We start from the raw sequence: 14,345 nt of genomic DNA, 5'->3' as shown, positions 1-14,345 counted from the left end.
TTTAGAATTGAAGGAATGACATATCGTTGTTTGGAAAAAACTTGACAGTTTTCGAAATATCGCAATACAAATAACAAGCTTATTTTTAATTTGCTACCCAAACATCGTGAGAATTGCCGAAAAAATCATATTGAATTTCGAATCTGATTTTAAATACGTTCAGTTGTTATATATTTTAAACTGTATTGAAACTATATTAAATTTCAGAAAGCTATTGCGAATCTGATTTTAAATATCTTAAGTTTTTATATATTTCTAACCGTAGAAAAGTGGAATAACTCTTTAGCTAACTTAAGAAGGACACTCAAATTGTTTCTTCGGATTTAGATATTCTACTAAATTTCACTTGAAAGCTTTCAAAATCATAAAAACTTACATTTCAAATTATTGTGAGATTAACTTTATATTTTCATATTATAGAATTTAAAATTAAGTTTACAAACAAATTATTCCTAATTCTTGAATGTCCTCAAAATTCAAATAAATTCAATATTTTATTTTATATACACCTTTTGAAATTATTTTAATACATTAACTTTAAAGGTAGAGTATTTGAATTGGTAACTTATTAAAGTCAATTTCATTTTTCCACAATGTATTTATTAAGAAAATTTGTTTATATACATATATACATAGATAGCTATATTTTCGTCTTAAATTACGCAAGTTACAAAAGTCTAACCCAATTTTAATTGAAACCTTCCCAAATTAAAATGGAAAAAGACAACAGCTGTCGGTGTGTTCCCATTCTAAACAAATGCTTAGTCAACGTCCAGTTGAATTAGCTCCCGGATAAGCTCATCGTACTACGCTAAAAATATGTATATATAATACATATTTGTATACTTTTATACCCATGTACAATCGGTACATTGACTTTAATTTTACTTGATGTTTACTCACTTGGATTTTCATATTTCTTTTTATGTTGTTTTTTTTTTGTTTTATTGTTTATTTAAATATTTCTTACGTGCTCAACATTGTTAATCGTTGGCCAAAGTATTGCAGGTAGTGGTTCCTGTTTGATCTGCGAAGCGTAGCTAAGGCCAATAAAGACGTGAGCCAGACAGCTCAGACCCAGGCCCAGACCGAAACCCAAACCCAATCCCAATAGCCAGGTGTATGCCAGTGGAAAGCGAAATGCGCAAACGCAAACGGAAGTTTGTACATAGGATGGAGGAAAAAGGAGAGGAAACTAAAAATACTCATAATAAATGTACCTATAAATATATGTGTGCATATAAGTATATGAAATACTTCCTTAAGTGGCCAATGGCTTATTCATCAGTAAATTGATTGAACCTGGTTTTAAACTTGATCAGTTTATAAAGTGTTTCTGGTAAAATCTTGACTAGAAGGTGACAAAATTGCGGCTCTTCTTTTGATAGAATTGTAATCAACTGCTTAAAATGCATCTTAGTGCTTATTTTCCAGTCCATTAAGTCTATACTTATTCTTGATTAGCATTTTAAGTTAATGCAATTTTTTCAAGGATAGCTACGTTTAAATTAAGTTGCCAAATTATTCTTTGCCAGAATCGTTTCATTATAATTTCTATATAAATTAGTTATATTAACGATTGTTCTACTTCCTTCATTTCACTGTATATCTATAAGTTTTAAGTTTTAATTAGATTGTTGTGGAATTTGGACCTGCAAAAGGCCTACAGAATAATTATATATAAGAAGCCTCAATGAGTAAACAAAAATAAATAAACCAAGCCTAGATAGACTTATTTATTCTATCATATAAGCACTAACCATAGAACACATAGATGGGACAAACTCATGATTTTTTGATTGCAAACGCTAGCCTAGTCATGGAACCCCAGAGAACTTCGGGAAAACCCGAACGCTCTCACTCTCAATGAGAGCGTAAAATGGGGAGAGGGCAAAGCAGCTACGAAAAAATTTCAGTCTAGCACAGACTACCGAACGACGAAGGCAGGCCTACGTCGCTTGTGATTTCGTTCTGTCTATGTATGTGTACACTCGTCGGTACATGCTCAGGCTTCGTAGTGTGTGTGTGACGTGAAGTTGTACAACATCGCATTTCAATAGCTCGCTCGACCAAAATTTTTCATTTTCGACAAAACAGCGGCAATGCGAATAGGATATGCCCCTGTCGAAAGAATATCAAGAAATATTGGCATCAGCTACGTATGTATCCCGGTGGCTGTGCCGATAGAGTGTTTGCTTGGCAATAGGAATGTCGCTGGTTCGAATCCCAACTCGATTATCGTTAACGAAGTTTTTTTTTGTCTATTTTCATTTTGTTTTTTTTTTCCTTTTGTTTATTTTTATTTTTTTATTTTTATATAAATAAAAAAAATAGACAAAAAAAAACTTCGTTAACGATAATCGAGTTGGGATTCGAACCAGCGACATTCCTATTGCCAAGCAAACACTCTATCGGCACAGCCACCGGGATACATACGTAGCTGATGCCAATATTTCTTGATATTCTTTCGACAGGGGCATATCCTATTCGCATTGCCGCTGTTTTGTCGAAAATGAAAAATTTTGGTCGAGCGAGCTATTGAAATGCGATGTTGTACAACTTCACGTCACACACACACTACGAAGCCTGAGCATGTACCGACGAGTGTACACATACATAGACAGAACGAAATCACAAGCGACGTAGGCCTGCCTTCGTCGTTCGGTAGTCTGTGCTAGACTGAAATTTTTTCGTAGCTGCTTTGCCCTCTCCCCATTTTACGCTCTCATTGAGAGTGAGAGCGTTCGGGTTTTCCCGAAGTTCTCTGGGGTTCCATGACTAGGCTAGCGTTTGCAATCAAAAAATCATGAGTTTGTCCCATCTATGTGTTCTATGGTTAGTGATATAAGTATGTACTTATTTCTAGGGTTTCTTTTTTGTAGTACCTAAAAATATATAAATTGCGAAAAAGTCACGAATATCTAAAATAACAGGCGCATACTTTTTACAAAAACATTTTCATGATTCTGGATCGAAAATTTATGTCTTTAGACATAAGACAGATGTCTGTTTTAGATTTTTTTCGACGACAATTATTGAAAACCACACAAGGAACTAAACTAGTTACACATTTGGCCAAAATTACAAGAGCTATGGACACGAGAAAGAGACAGAAAGGAGTCGAGCATCTAAACAGTGCAGAATGAAAGTTCTAAGATCCTTACCAACAAATTTCTTAGATCCTTACCAACAAAAGTTTTACCCAATAAAATTCTAGATCCTAGAAAATGCTTTTTAAATTGCTACCCTCGGTACTTTTTTTATTTCCTTTACTGAATCAAAATGGGCCTTAGCTCTAAATGTGTTTGCCTATTTATCCAGTCCATCTGAGGTAACTTTAGACACACATTGATGTATCGAAATTGCCAGAGTGTTTATTTCATAACAAACTAGGTTAAGTTGAGCGAAGCATAAAGTTAAAGGATTTATGCGAAAGGTATATGGGCAAGTTAGAAAAAGAAACGCAAACACAATCCTATATACACTTGTCAGACTATCTATCTAACTAGCTATCGGTAACCTGTGAATCAAACTTAAGTAGTATTCATTTTTATTCTTCTAATATATGACAATTCTGGTAATTAATTTTTATATAATTTCATTATTTACAATTAATGTTCTAAAAATAAAAAACAAAAATTTATATAAAAGAAACAGAAAAAGTATCCTTGCCAAAAAAATTTATGCCTTAAAAATAGTCAATGATCTAATCCAATATTAGGTTTTATCATCTTAGACTATCTTAAGTTTTTTATGTCAAAAAAAAAAAGAAAAAAAAATATATGTATATTTAATATTTTTAATTTAATTCATCTACGTCTATCTAGCTATGTATACACAAACCACACCTCACCCGGGTTAAGTTCCTTTCTTTGGAAGAACACTTCGCAAATTAAAACCACGCAATTAAATTTATATTTTTTATAGCAAATCGTGAAAATATATTTCATTATTAGGAAAATACTACCTACTAAAAGATACATGGTTATAAATAGTTATAGTAGATACATTTCTGATATAAAGACCATACACACATAAGATCATATAATTTCATGATCCACACTTGATGATTCTTTCAACTAATTCTAACTAATTTGCGAATTAAATTAATGGACTCCATGCAAATGTTGCGATTTATAAATTAGATTAACTAAGCATAAAAATGAGGGCCTTCAGGGGATATAATAAACAGAAAGGTTCTCTCCAAGTCCAATCTTTTTTATGGGGTCTTTGGTTTGGGTAAAGTTCCATCAAATTAAAAGCAAGTGCACGTAATTCCCCATCTCTTTTGGACTATTTTATCGCCTTTTACAGGATGTGTCATTTCGACTGATTTGGAGTGAGATTGAGCCTAGAGTTATATAAGTCTAATTGTTTTTATTCGTATTATTATGGAATTGAATATAGCTACAACTGTTGCAGATATTTGCGTTTTTGTGAACTATTGCTAAGGCTCATGGACCGGGAATTGTTGTGCCGCTTCCGTTTATCGTTTTTGAGTTTATCCGTGGCCTTGTCGACATATTGCTGGGCAGTGAGTTCCGAGGTCTCTAGGGATTTACCCACACTGGCCTCGCCACTTGCCATTTCGGTGGTGGGAGCTACCATTGAGTCATCGTCCAAGACTTCCTCTTCGTCCTCATCGTCCAATTCATCGCTATCGAGTGCTGCTCCCACTTTGACATCTGGTTGCTCTGAACTGGGCGTTGTCATGGTGGTGCTACTGGTGGATAGTCCGGCTGTGGTTGCTGTAGAAGAATCCCTCGATGGAGCAACTGTAGTGGATAATTCTCCATTTCTTCCGAAGCCAAATAAACGATTAAGAGGATTCATGGTTGGTTGAGGTGTGGTTGGAGCTGGAGCTCCCAGTATCCGATTGAAGGGATTGAAGGGATTTAGATTTCCCAAAGCTCCGAATGGATTCAATACTGGACCAATGCCAAATGGTCCACCAACCTGAGGATTAGCCATTGGATATGAAGCTCCAACTTGGCTATTCATTGAAAATCCCGATTGCACCATCTGAGGAGACATTCCGAATTGATTGGACATACCAAATGGATTGCCCACTTGCGGTGACATTGCAAAACCAAGAGACTCTTGAAGTGGACCCGTCGAAGTCAGTGCCTGATTGGGCATGGCCAGATAATGGGTGGGTGGCTGTTGGCCAAAGCAAGGCATGGCTATGATGACCGGTTGGAAACTGGGACACGTCTCTGACGCTGCCGTTGGACACTGTCGTGGTGGAGATGGAGCTGAATTGCAACCATTGTAGGAATCTGCCCTGGGATAAGCAGGTGGTGGTGGTGGCATTGTCGGTGGTCCTCCATATCCAGGGTAGGAGCCATAATAGCTAGGTGGAGCTGGCTGTCCCAGCAAGGCATCAAATAGGGTAGGTCCTGACAGAGCCAGCATTTCTTTTTGTTTTGGACTCTCCACTTGTGGAGGAGCAGCCACTTGGGGTGGTGGTGGTGCTGATGCCGTTGGTTGTAAACTACCATAAAATGCTCTCATCACCGGATCATCATGATAATCGGGCATGGCAGGCGAGCCAAGTATCGGCTGGGACTGGGCTTGAGGTTGTGGCAACCATATCATGGGCTGATTTTGCTGTTGCTGCTGCACTGCACCCACTAAGGACTGTGGCTCACTCTGAGCCAAGCGGTACTGTTGATTAAGCTCGTCTCGTTGGAAACCCACATTCGGTAGGGCTAAGACATCTTCATCTAGTCCGGGGCGATAACGACTGCCTAGAGCATAAGAGGATTCATACGATGGTCTCGACGATGGCTTTGATGACGTGATTTTGTGAGCTCCCGACGGTTTCTTAGCTGCTGCAGGATTATATGTAATGGGCGTGGCCGCTGGGCCTGGGCCTGCTGCAATTCCTCCTGCAACTGCTGATGGGCCTCCTTGATTTGGGTAAGGAACTGTTGGCATGCCATACGATTGCGTAGGAGCAGCAGGCGCAGTGGGAGAAGGATATTGCTCGCCGCCTGGAATTGTTCCATGCTGGCCTTGGACTGGTTGGATATGGGAATTGCTTTGGGTTTGCGATTGGGGCTGGCCCTGGTAGATCGTCGTTGTCTGTGTAATTTTGCTGGGTTCCTCATGGACGGGCTGAACTGGAATAAACCCACCGGCAAAGGCGGGAAATGACGGAAAGGTAGCAATAGGTGTCACAGGTTGATAAACTGGCTGAACATTTGGTGGCTGTGGCAACTGTGGTTGCTGTTCCTGTTGTCCACCACCTCCACCACCGCCTCGACCATCGCCTCCACCGCCGCCTCTAAAGTCCGCTCCCTTGCACATATAATAGGGCTCCTCCTGTGGACCACTTGGTTTGATCTCTACACAAATTGTGGTCAAAGTTCGTTTGCTGCGATGTAAGGAATCCACCTCCTGATGCTGCACCTCATTTGCACCACCAATTGTGGCCAAATAGAGGCAAAGCACAAGCTTCAAATGTTGTCTATAGTTTGCCATTTGCTTCCGTTGCTTACTGACTTCCGTTTCTGTTTGAAGCTTGTCTTTTATACTCTGGAATCAAAGAAACTATCATCATTAGAAGACACTTTGGCACTCTATCCGAAATGCACCCACAACTTGCCTCAACGAATTCTCTGTAATCTGTTGCAATCAATTTCACTTGGAACACAATTGGGAATAGGTTTTGGTTTATTTCTTTCTTTTTGACTTGGCTAGTTGTTCTTGCACTGGTAATTGGAGTTTCTTTCGCTTGAAAATCAAATCAGTGAATAAAAACCTAAAAGCCATGACAATATTACAACGGACCTGTTCGATTTTGAGTATTTAAGGCGCTTCTACCTTTTTTTCATAAAGGTAATTTCAAATTGTCAAGAACTTTGTTAACCTATTAAGCTTAATGCATATTGCAAATTAAACACTTTTATTTATCATCTTATATTGGATATTATCATTATTATTTTTCTCTATAATAAACGATTGAAATTAGATATTAAAAATCTACAGAAAGAAGGAATTAGAATTCAAATTCTTTCTCTTTTTTATTTATGGAAATTTATTGAAAACTGTTTAACCAAAGAAAGCTGAAAGAAAGAAATTTTTACCTCTTTAATATTATTTTATATATTTTCTTTTTACTTTTGAATCTTCTACGTTGACAGTTAAGATTTATATTTAACAACACTTTTTATTTAAGGTTTATCTAATGTAAGCTTTTATTTGGATAAAGTTTTCTAAAAGTTTTTTTTAATAATAATAACAATCGTTGAATGCAAAATAAAACAGATTGATATCAATATTAGTAAAACCAAGGAAAAAACAGATCAATCGGAAGATGAATATATAGTATTTATACTTACTTCGTGACCTCAACATTTGTTTTAAAAAAAGTGAAATTTGAAAAAAAAAAAAAAAAACGATCCAAAAAGCGAAACTCATTTGTAGAAAGAAGAAAATGAGATACAAGAAGAGTATTGAATATTTCTTATTCCCCCAACTATAAACTAATATTCTCTCTTGCCTTTTTATCCATATAACTCATAATTTATTTAATATTTAGCTGATTATTGCAGAACTTTTTCGATTTCGCGTGTCGAGCAGTTCAACAAACTCCTCAAATTGCCGCCACGATCGCCATCTGATTTTGGCCATTCAGCAAGTTTTTTTTTGAGAAAACAGTAGAAAAGTATTCCATATGGTTTATATTTACAGTAATAATTACCAGTATATACATAGGTGTTAGTAAATGTTCAAACATTAGTCAAAAAAAGCAAATCGTGTCAGTTGGTCAGAAGGTGTTAGATTGCTACATTTTTCTTCGCTATAACTGACCTGACCCATTTCAGGGAGGGGGAGAGAAAGAGACCAAAGAACCATTCCCTCACTATCTTATGTAAATCGTCGTCATGTGCGTTAAGAATTTCAAATTAGCCAGTTCGCTTCACTTTCATTAAACAAAAGTGCTAAAGACCCCGCTCTCACTATATAGAGAAAGGAATAGGAAGTGTGGGTTGGTAGTGAAAACTAAATGACTGACAGAGCCACTTACTCATTTACAAGCGGCATAGACAAAGTGGCTGGAATTACCGTAAGAATGCCGCACCCAGTTTCCTTTTCCCCTTCTCCACCGTTCTTTTGGATGAGGGTAGATCGACCCAACGCCACCGCTTGGCAGCTGAACATATGTTGGCGCACTGCTTCCATCATCATCATCATCATCATCATCATCATGGTCGTCGTCATATATTAATAATCAGGTTAAGCGCCTCATGGGGTAGAAATTGGGTGCGGTTGGTTTTAGCCTTGTAGCACGCAATGTAGTATTCCCTCTGCTTATTTTTGTTTGTTTTTATTTTTTTCGCGGAATCAACCTTATCAGTTTGAGTTTTTCTAGACATTTTATAGATATGAACTAGTTGGCTAGCTCGTTTTGTTTGTTGAATCATGGAACATTTATTATGGTATGGGGATTTCCAATTAAGAACTTAAATTTAGCTTATTTTTGGAACAAAACGGAAGTTTGAGATCTTGATTCTAATACAGGAAATTAAGTTGTTCGGTGACTAATTTTTAGTTCTCCTTTAGACTCCTGTAAATACTCTTTCTGACCGATGTGAACTTTAAATTACAACTCAAATAAAATGCATCTGAAAAGTTGGTGTTCAGGATAGCGCCTGAAAATTCATTTTCTTATAATTATCTTTATCACTTGAAGCATTAAGTCAAGCAATATTATTAGATGGACTATTAGAAAGTAAATAGAATATATAAAAAAAACATATAAATGAGCTTCCTAAAAGCCTTCACGGATATTAAGAAAAAAAATCCTAAAAATTATTCCCAAGATTATCAAAAAATAAAGCAACACAGCCATCTCTTCCAAAGGAAACATATAAATGAGCTTCTAAAAAGAATTCAAGGACATTAAGAATCAGAATACCGAATGTTTTTCCAATATTGGTCTGCAAATCCTTGATGACAATGACAATCAATGACAATGTTACTTTCAAGGCTAAAAAGTTTTTACTTAAAGGATAAGGAGAAGGACAAAATCGATCGTGATGAATGTCATATATTAAGAGTATTAGGATAAGGATGATATTGAGTTCATTGTCATCGGATAGGATGGAGATAAATCGTCTTCTCACAGGTGTCGCCCCTACGATAAAAATTCCAACTTGGAAAATTCTGTCTATCTTTTTGCCTTTTTATTATTATATTCCTTTTACTTTATTTATATATGTATAACAATATGATGTGATGTGATACAAATCCAGTATTTAAATCAGTTTTACTTTTATGGACAAAGGTGAATGAGATGCGTATTCGAGAGATGATTTCTTCCTATTCTTGGTGTCCATCCATTTGGAGAGTTATTTGAATAAGATGTGCCCAAATGATACGATTTTGATCTCGGTTGGCTTTTGTGATCACATTTGTAGACAAATCAAAATAATTAATTTAAAAGTTTATACAGATTAAATTTCCTTTTAGTATTTTATTTTTGAAATTTTTTAGGAATTTGCCAAATTTAATGTGTACGATATGTCTGAGAACGAGGATGATGTGGTCTATTGGAACCTAAAACCAACTCTGCCCTACAAATCGACGCCAAAGTTTACGGAGATTAAAAAAGTAACACCAAAAAGATTCTTCCAATTGTATGTGAATACATTTTTGGGAGCACATTTTGCCGAGTCCTTTGTATATCCTTTAGATGTGGCGAAAACTCGAATGCATATGGAGGGGGAGATAGCCCACAATTCGGGTGCCAAAGTTGGTAACATGTATCGACAAATTTTGAATATTATACAAAAGGAAAAATTGTGGAATCTTTATGCTGGTTTCTCAGCCATGGCTATACGAAGTTTCCTCTTCAATAGCATACGCGTTGTCCTTTACGATGTCTTTCGCACACAACTAATCTATGTGGACGAGAAGACCAATCAGGAAGTATTAACTATACCAAGGGCTTTAGCTTCCGGTTTTGTGGCCGGTTGCATAGCTCAGGTAATTGCCAATCCATTTGACATAGTCAAAGTTCGCATGCAAATGGATGGAGTGCGTCTTCGTATGGGACTTGAGCCACGGGTTCAAGGTGTGTCCCACGCTTTGAGGTGTATTTACGAGAAGGGCGGCTTGCCCAATTTGTGGCGTGGCGTGGGTCCCAGTTGTCTACGAGCCTGCCTTATGACTGCCGGCGATGTGGGCTCCTATGATATAAGCAAACGGAATTTCAAATATTATTTTGATCTCGAGGAGGGTTTACCATTGCGTTTCCTATCGTCCATGTGTGCCGGATTTGTGGCAAGTGTTTTAAGTAATCCGGCTGATGTGATCAAGTCACGAATTATGAATCAAGTGACTGATGAAAAGGGACAAGGTTTACAGTATAAAAATTCCCTAGATTGTGCCATGAAACTAATCAATCAGGAAGGTATTCTGTCATTGTATAAGGGTCTAATTCCATGTTGGTTACGACTGGGACCATGGTCGGTTTTGTTTTGGATGTCTTTGGAAAAATTACGCGAATGGGAGGGTCAAGCCGGTTTCTAAACCTTATCTGTGATTATCTAGAGAAATTCTACTAGATTTCATTGATAATTTTCAAAATATTTTAAGGCTACCAAACTTAATTCTAGAAAAGAACTTTTCCAAATGCTTTTGACAACAAACAAGGAGGAAATTGCCTTAACGCATAGACATTGATAATGGAAAACTTTAAAAGCCATTTTGTAATTTCTAATATTTTGAATATGTCATTAAATTAGAGTAAATTATATGGGATATATGTACTTGTGGGGCTTCGGGATCAAGGAGTCTCCAAAAAATAAATAAAAATTTATCTAAAATAATCTTAATAAATTTTACTTTTCTCTTTTCGTATGTCGCATTTTGGCAAACATTTTCTTCTTGTTTTGCCCAAAATTCAACCTTTTCTTCAGTGAATGAAATCATTTTTTATTTTTAGGTTTTCCTTAGATGTTTTGGTCTCCTTTGAAGATCGTCTTCCGTTTGTCGTGAAATTTTTTACTGATATATGAAATACATTTTTTCGTCTATAGTCCCCAAGATACCTCAATGCAGAAGCCCAAATTTTATCGAGCTTTATAAATATATACATACATATATCCCTTTTCCTAAGTTTATAGAAAATTATTTTGAATTTCAGTAAATCGATAGATATGTATAATGAACAATAATCTTCATGTCTAAGATCTGAGATTTTATTTCTATTTAATTTTACTGAAGAATGTTTTTCTAATATACAGTCGAGTCTCGATAATTCGAAGTGGCTGGAAACAGAATTTTTTACGAATTACAGGTTTTCGATTTACCGGGTTTTCCATTCCAACAACAACAAAGTTTTTCAGGGCCAGCAGTTGCTTACAAAACATTGCGGTTTTTGATTTAGCGGGGTACGAATTATCGAGATTCGACTGTATTAAGATATCGATTGAAGCTGTGAAAAAAATCTCAAACAAATTAAGTTCACCAACGTATATAGTAACACGACTCTATGTCTCAAATTTGTTAGCTTTTTCTCTATAGACCTCAAAGTTATCAGTATTCATATATGTAGATTACTCGATTTAACACTACAGATGCTTCAAATAGATATTAAAAGGGAAATTGCGTTTTCCATATTGCCCAGATTGACGGCATTTTGAGTAATACAAGCTTTTTTGAATTGAACTATTTATAAATTTTCAGTTAATATAGATTCTAAAATCTTTATCTGCCAAAGCAAAGCTCATTCTCTAAGCCTGGGAAACATTTAATTAGTCACTAGCTAAAATGGAATATGATTTGTAGGAAACTAAACTAGCCCCTCTCCCCTCTTAATAATTTCAAATGATGCATTTTCTTTGAAAAAACCTTCAAAACACTTTGAAGATTCTTGAAGATTCTTTCGCTACAAACTACAAATCAATTGTCAACCTGTTTTGTAACAATGCAAGGCCAAAGCCTAGAGAAATCATCGCCATAATGAAATAAAATAAAAAAAAAAAAACTAACTAAAAATTTGCATATATCATTAAATGAATCAAGGTGAGGCATTGAGCCAGCGAAGCAGCTGCTTTTTTCTCTCTCTCTCTCTGTCTTTCTCTGAGTCTCCTCTTACCTCTGCCCCGTGGGCAAAGAAATTTGAATTTTTGCCGTTAGAGAAGCAAACACAAAATGCCCCACACGCGCCGCAAATTGAGAAGAGGAGGCAAAAATGTGGAGAGAAGTTGGAGACCAGGCCGTAATGCCATACCAATACGAATAACAATAATACTAATAATGAACAAAAAGCAAAAAAAAATATAATAATAATACTTGCCAAGTCTGATTAATTGTATAGCTGATAAAAAAAAAAGTTGAGTCTGCTTTATCTCACCTCTCTATTCCTCTCTTCCCCTCTTTATAACCCGCATTGTTGCCATCTCTTTTCTTTTCTCAAGCAGCTTTTTCTTTGATTAATTTTATTTTTTTGATGATTTTCACTAAAATTGGGGGGAAAAAAGCGAAAGTGAACACATGCCAAACAAATGTTCGCTCGTCTCCAAAACTAAAGAAAAAAATGAAATACCAAATTTCAATCTTAAGGTCAATGTAAAGACAAAAGTTATACCCTGTCCTTAAAAAGAAAATTTAAAATTTACAAGTAAAAACTTTTAAATTTTTAACTGAAATTTATTGAAACATATTTGACTTTTCATACTTCAAATTAGACTTTCCTCTATACTTCAGCACTCAGCACCATCAAGAGGGTCGTCTTGGGCCTCGAATTAAAATAGGTGCGCCTAAATTCTAAAAATTGTCAATTTAGATCGCATTAGTTTCTTAGCATGCAGCAAAGAAATCTTGTTTTCAGCTTTCAGAACCATTTTGCCGCATGCTTTCAAATTGAATATTTAGATGTTGATTCAATATGTTGGGTTAATAAGTATCTAAAGTATCACATCTTAAAAATGCTCTCTTTATTCTTAAATGTATTAAAACCAACTATATTTTGGATTCTTTTTACCATCCATACTCCATTTATAATTTGCGAATATCAAAGATCAAGCTAACTATTCAATTCTGATTCAATATGAGGATCCAAAACTAGCTAAACTTAAAGTACACAAAAATTCTAGAAATTCTTGCCTTAGTTTCAGTATGTATTACAACTAACTAGTCTTTACTCACTCCTAACAGTCTTATGTATATCCGACCTATACTTTGGGATTCATAAAATCAAGCAAACTAACTGAATAGTTAAAAAAAAAAACAGTTTGAAAAGTATCTAAAGTACCTAATAATTCTTGAAATTGCTGTCTTAATTTTAAAATGAATTAGAATAAACAAGACTTCACTCAATATCCCTATAATACTTTGGTAGTCTTAAAGATCAACCCAACTATTCAGATCCTGATCCAATAAATACCTAGAAAAGTGCAAATATTCTTGAATTTTCTTTTATTTCTCTAATTCTAATTTTAAACTTATGAAAATAAACAAAAAACACTCACTTCACCTGACATATTTGACAGGCGAAATATACTCAGCAAGCCAATTTGATTGGTATATCACTTATCTAGATCGGGGCTTATCGCCTTGGGTACTTTCTTTGTCTAGTGGGATACACTTCATAATCGAGAAAGCTAGCTTCTTCACTTGACTTGTTGCTTCAATTTCAAAGAACCTAATACACCCAATTTAAGCCATAACTACAAGGCATTTGGACAAATGTGTTGTGTATGTACCAAATAATTTGGGTCAATGTTTTCTAGCCGACAATGAAATGATGAAGAGAAGGAAGATGATGATGAAGAAGACACACAACAAATATATGTATGCAAAAATGTCAAATTACTGAAAGAAAAGCAGCTGCGAAATGCTGCAAAAAGCTGACAGATAACGTGAAGAAAAAGTAATAATAATTATCATAATATATATGTATATTCAATCAGGGCCGTCTTGAAGTTCATTCCTGTCCAGAATGAATACAATTTTTTTGAGTATTAAATTAAAATTGTATTATATACAGTATGTATACAGTCCATTAGCATATAAAGTACTTTTTTGTTAATTGTCATAGGTTTTTTTGTTTTATTTTGGAAATCCATTTCATTCCAACACCCCCCACAAGAGATATTATAGTCCGTCCCTGATAATAATAAATATTCTATATGAGCAAAAAAAAGAAAACAAATTATTGTGTAATTGCGTCAGCCATTTAACGATAAAAATAACTTGACAATTTGTTTTTATTCCCCATCGCCCCCAACCAATTCACTTGGCTAGACCAAAAATGGACAAAGCTGCCTAAAGAAATTGGAAAAACAAAGAAAATATTCAAAAATATATCAGTATGTACATGAAGAGAA

General features: G+C 35.4%; 2 protein-coding genes across 2 annotated transcripts; one reads left to right on the top strand and one right to left on the bottom strand.

The window, feature by feature from the left end:
• Positions 1–3,966: 3,966 nt before the first annotated feature.
• On the bottom strand, positions 3,967–6,744 carry LOC6642240 (trithorax group protein osa). Its single transcript, XM_002065322.3, has 2 exons — positions 6,611–6,744; positions 3,967–6,540 (listed from the first exon to the last, which is right to left on the bottom strand). Exon 2 carries the CDS (start codon positions 6,484–6,486, stop codon positions 4,408–4,410), a length of 2,079 nt encoding a protein of 692 aa, XP_002065358.1. The 5' UTR covers positions 6,487–6,540; positions 6,611–6,744; the 3' UTR covers positions 3,967–4,407.
• Positions 6,745–9,476: 2,732 nt separating this feature from the next.
• Positions 9,477–10,841, top strand: LOC6642239 (mitochondrial uncoupling protein 4C). The gene has a single exon (XM_002065321.4). The coding sequence runs from the start codon at positions 9,532–9,534 to the stop codon at positions 10,540–10,542; it is 1,011 nt and encodes a 336-aa protein (XP_002065357.2). The 5' UTR covers positions 9,477–9,531; the 3' UTR covers positions 10,543–10,841.
• Positions 10,842–14,345: the final 3,504 nt, after the last annotated feature.

This window comes from Drosophila willistoni (genome assembly GCF_018902025.1).
Source record: "Drosophila willistoni isolate 14030-0811.24 chromosome 2R unlocalized genomic scaffold, UCI_dwil_1.1 Seg167, whole genome shotgun sequence".
NCBI lineage: Eukaryota > Metazoa > Arthropoda > Insecta > Diptera > Drosophilidae > Drosophila > Drosophila willistoni.
The sequence above is the reverse complement of the archived record's forward strand: the minus strand, read 5'-3'. Positions and strand labels throughout refer to the sequence as shown.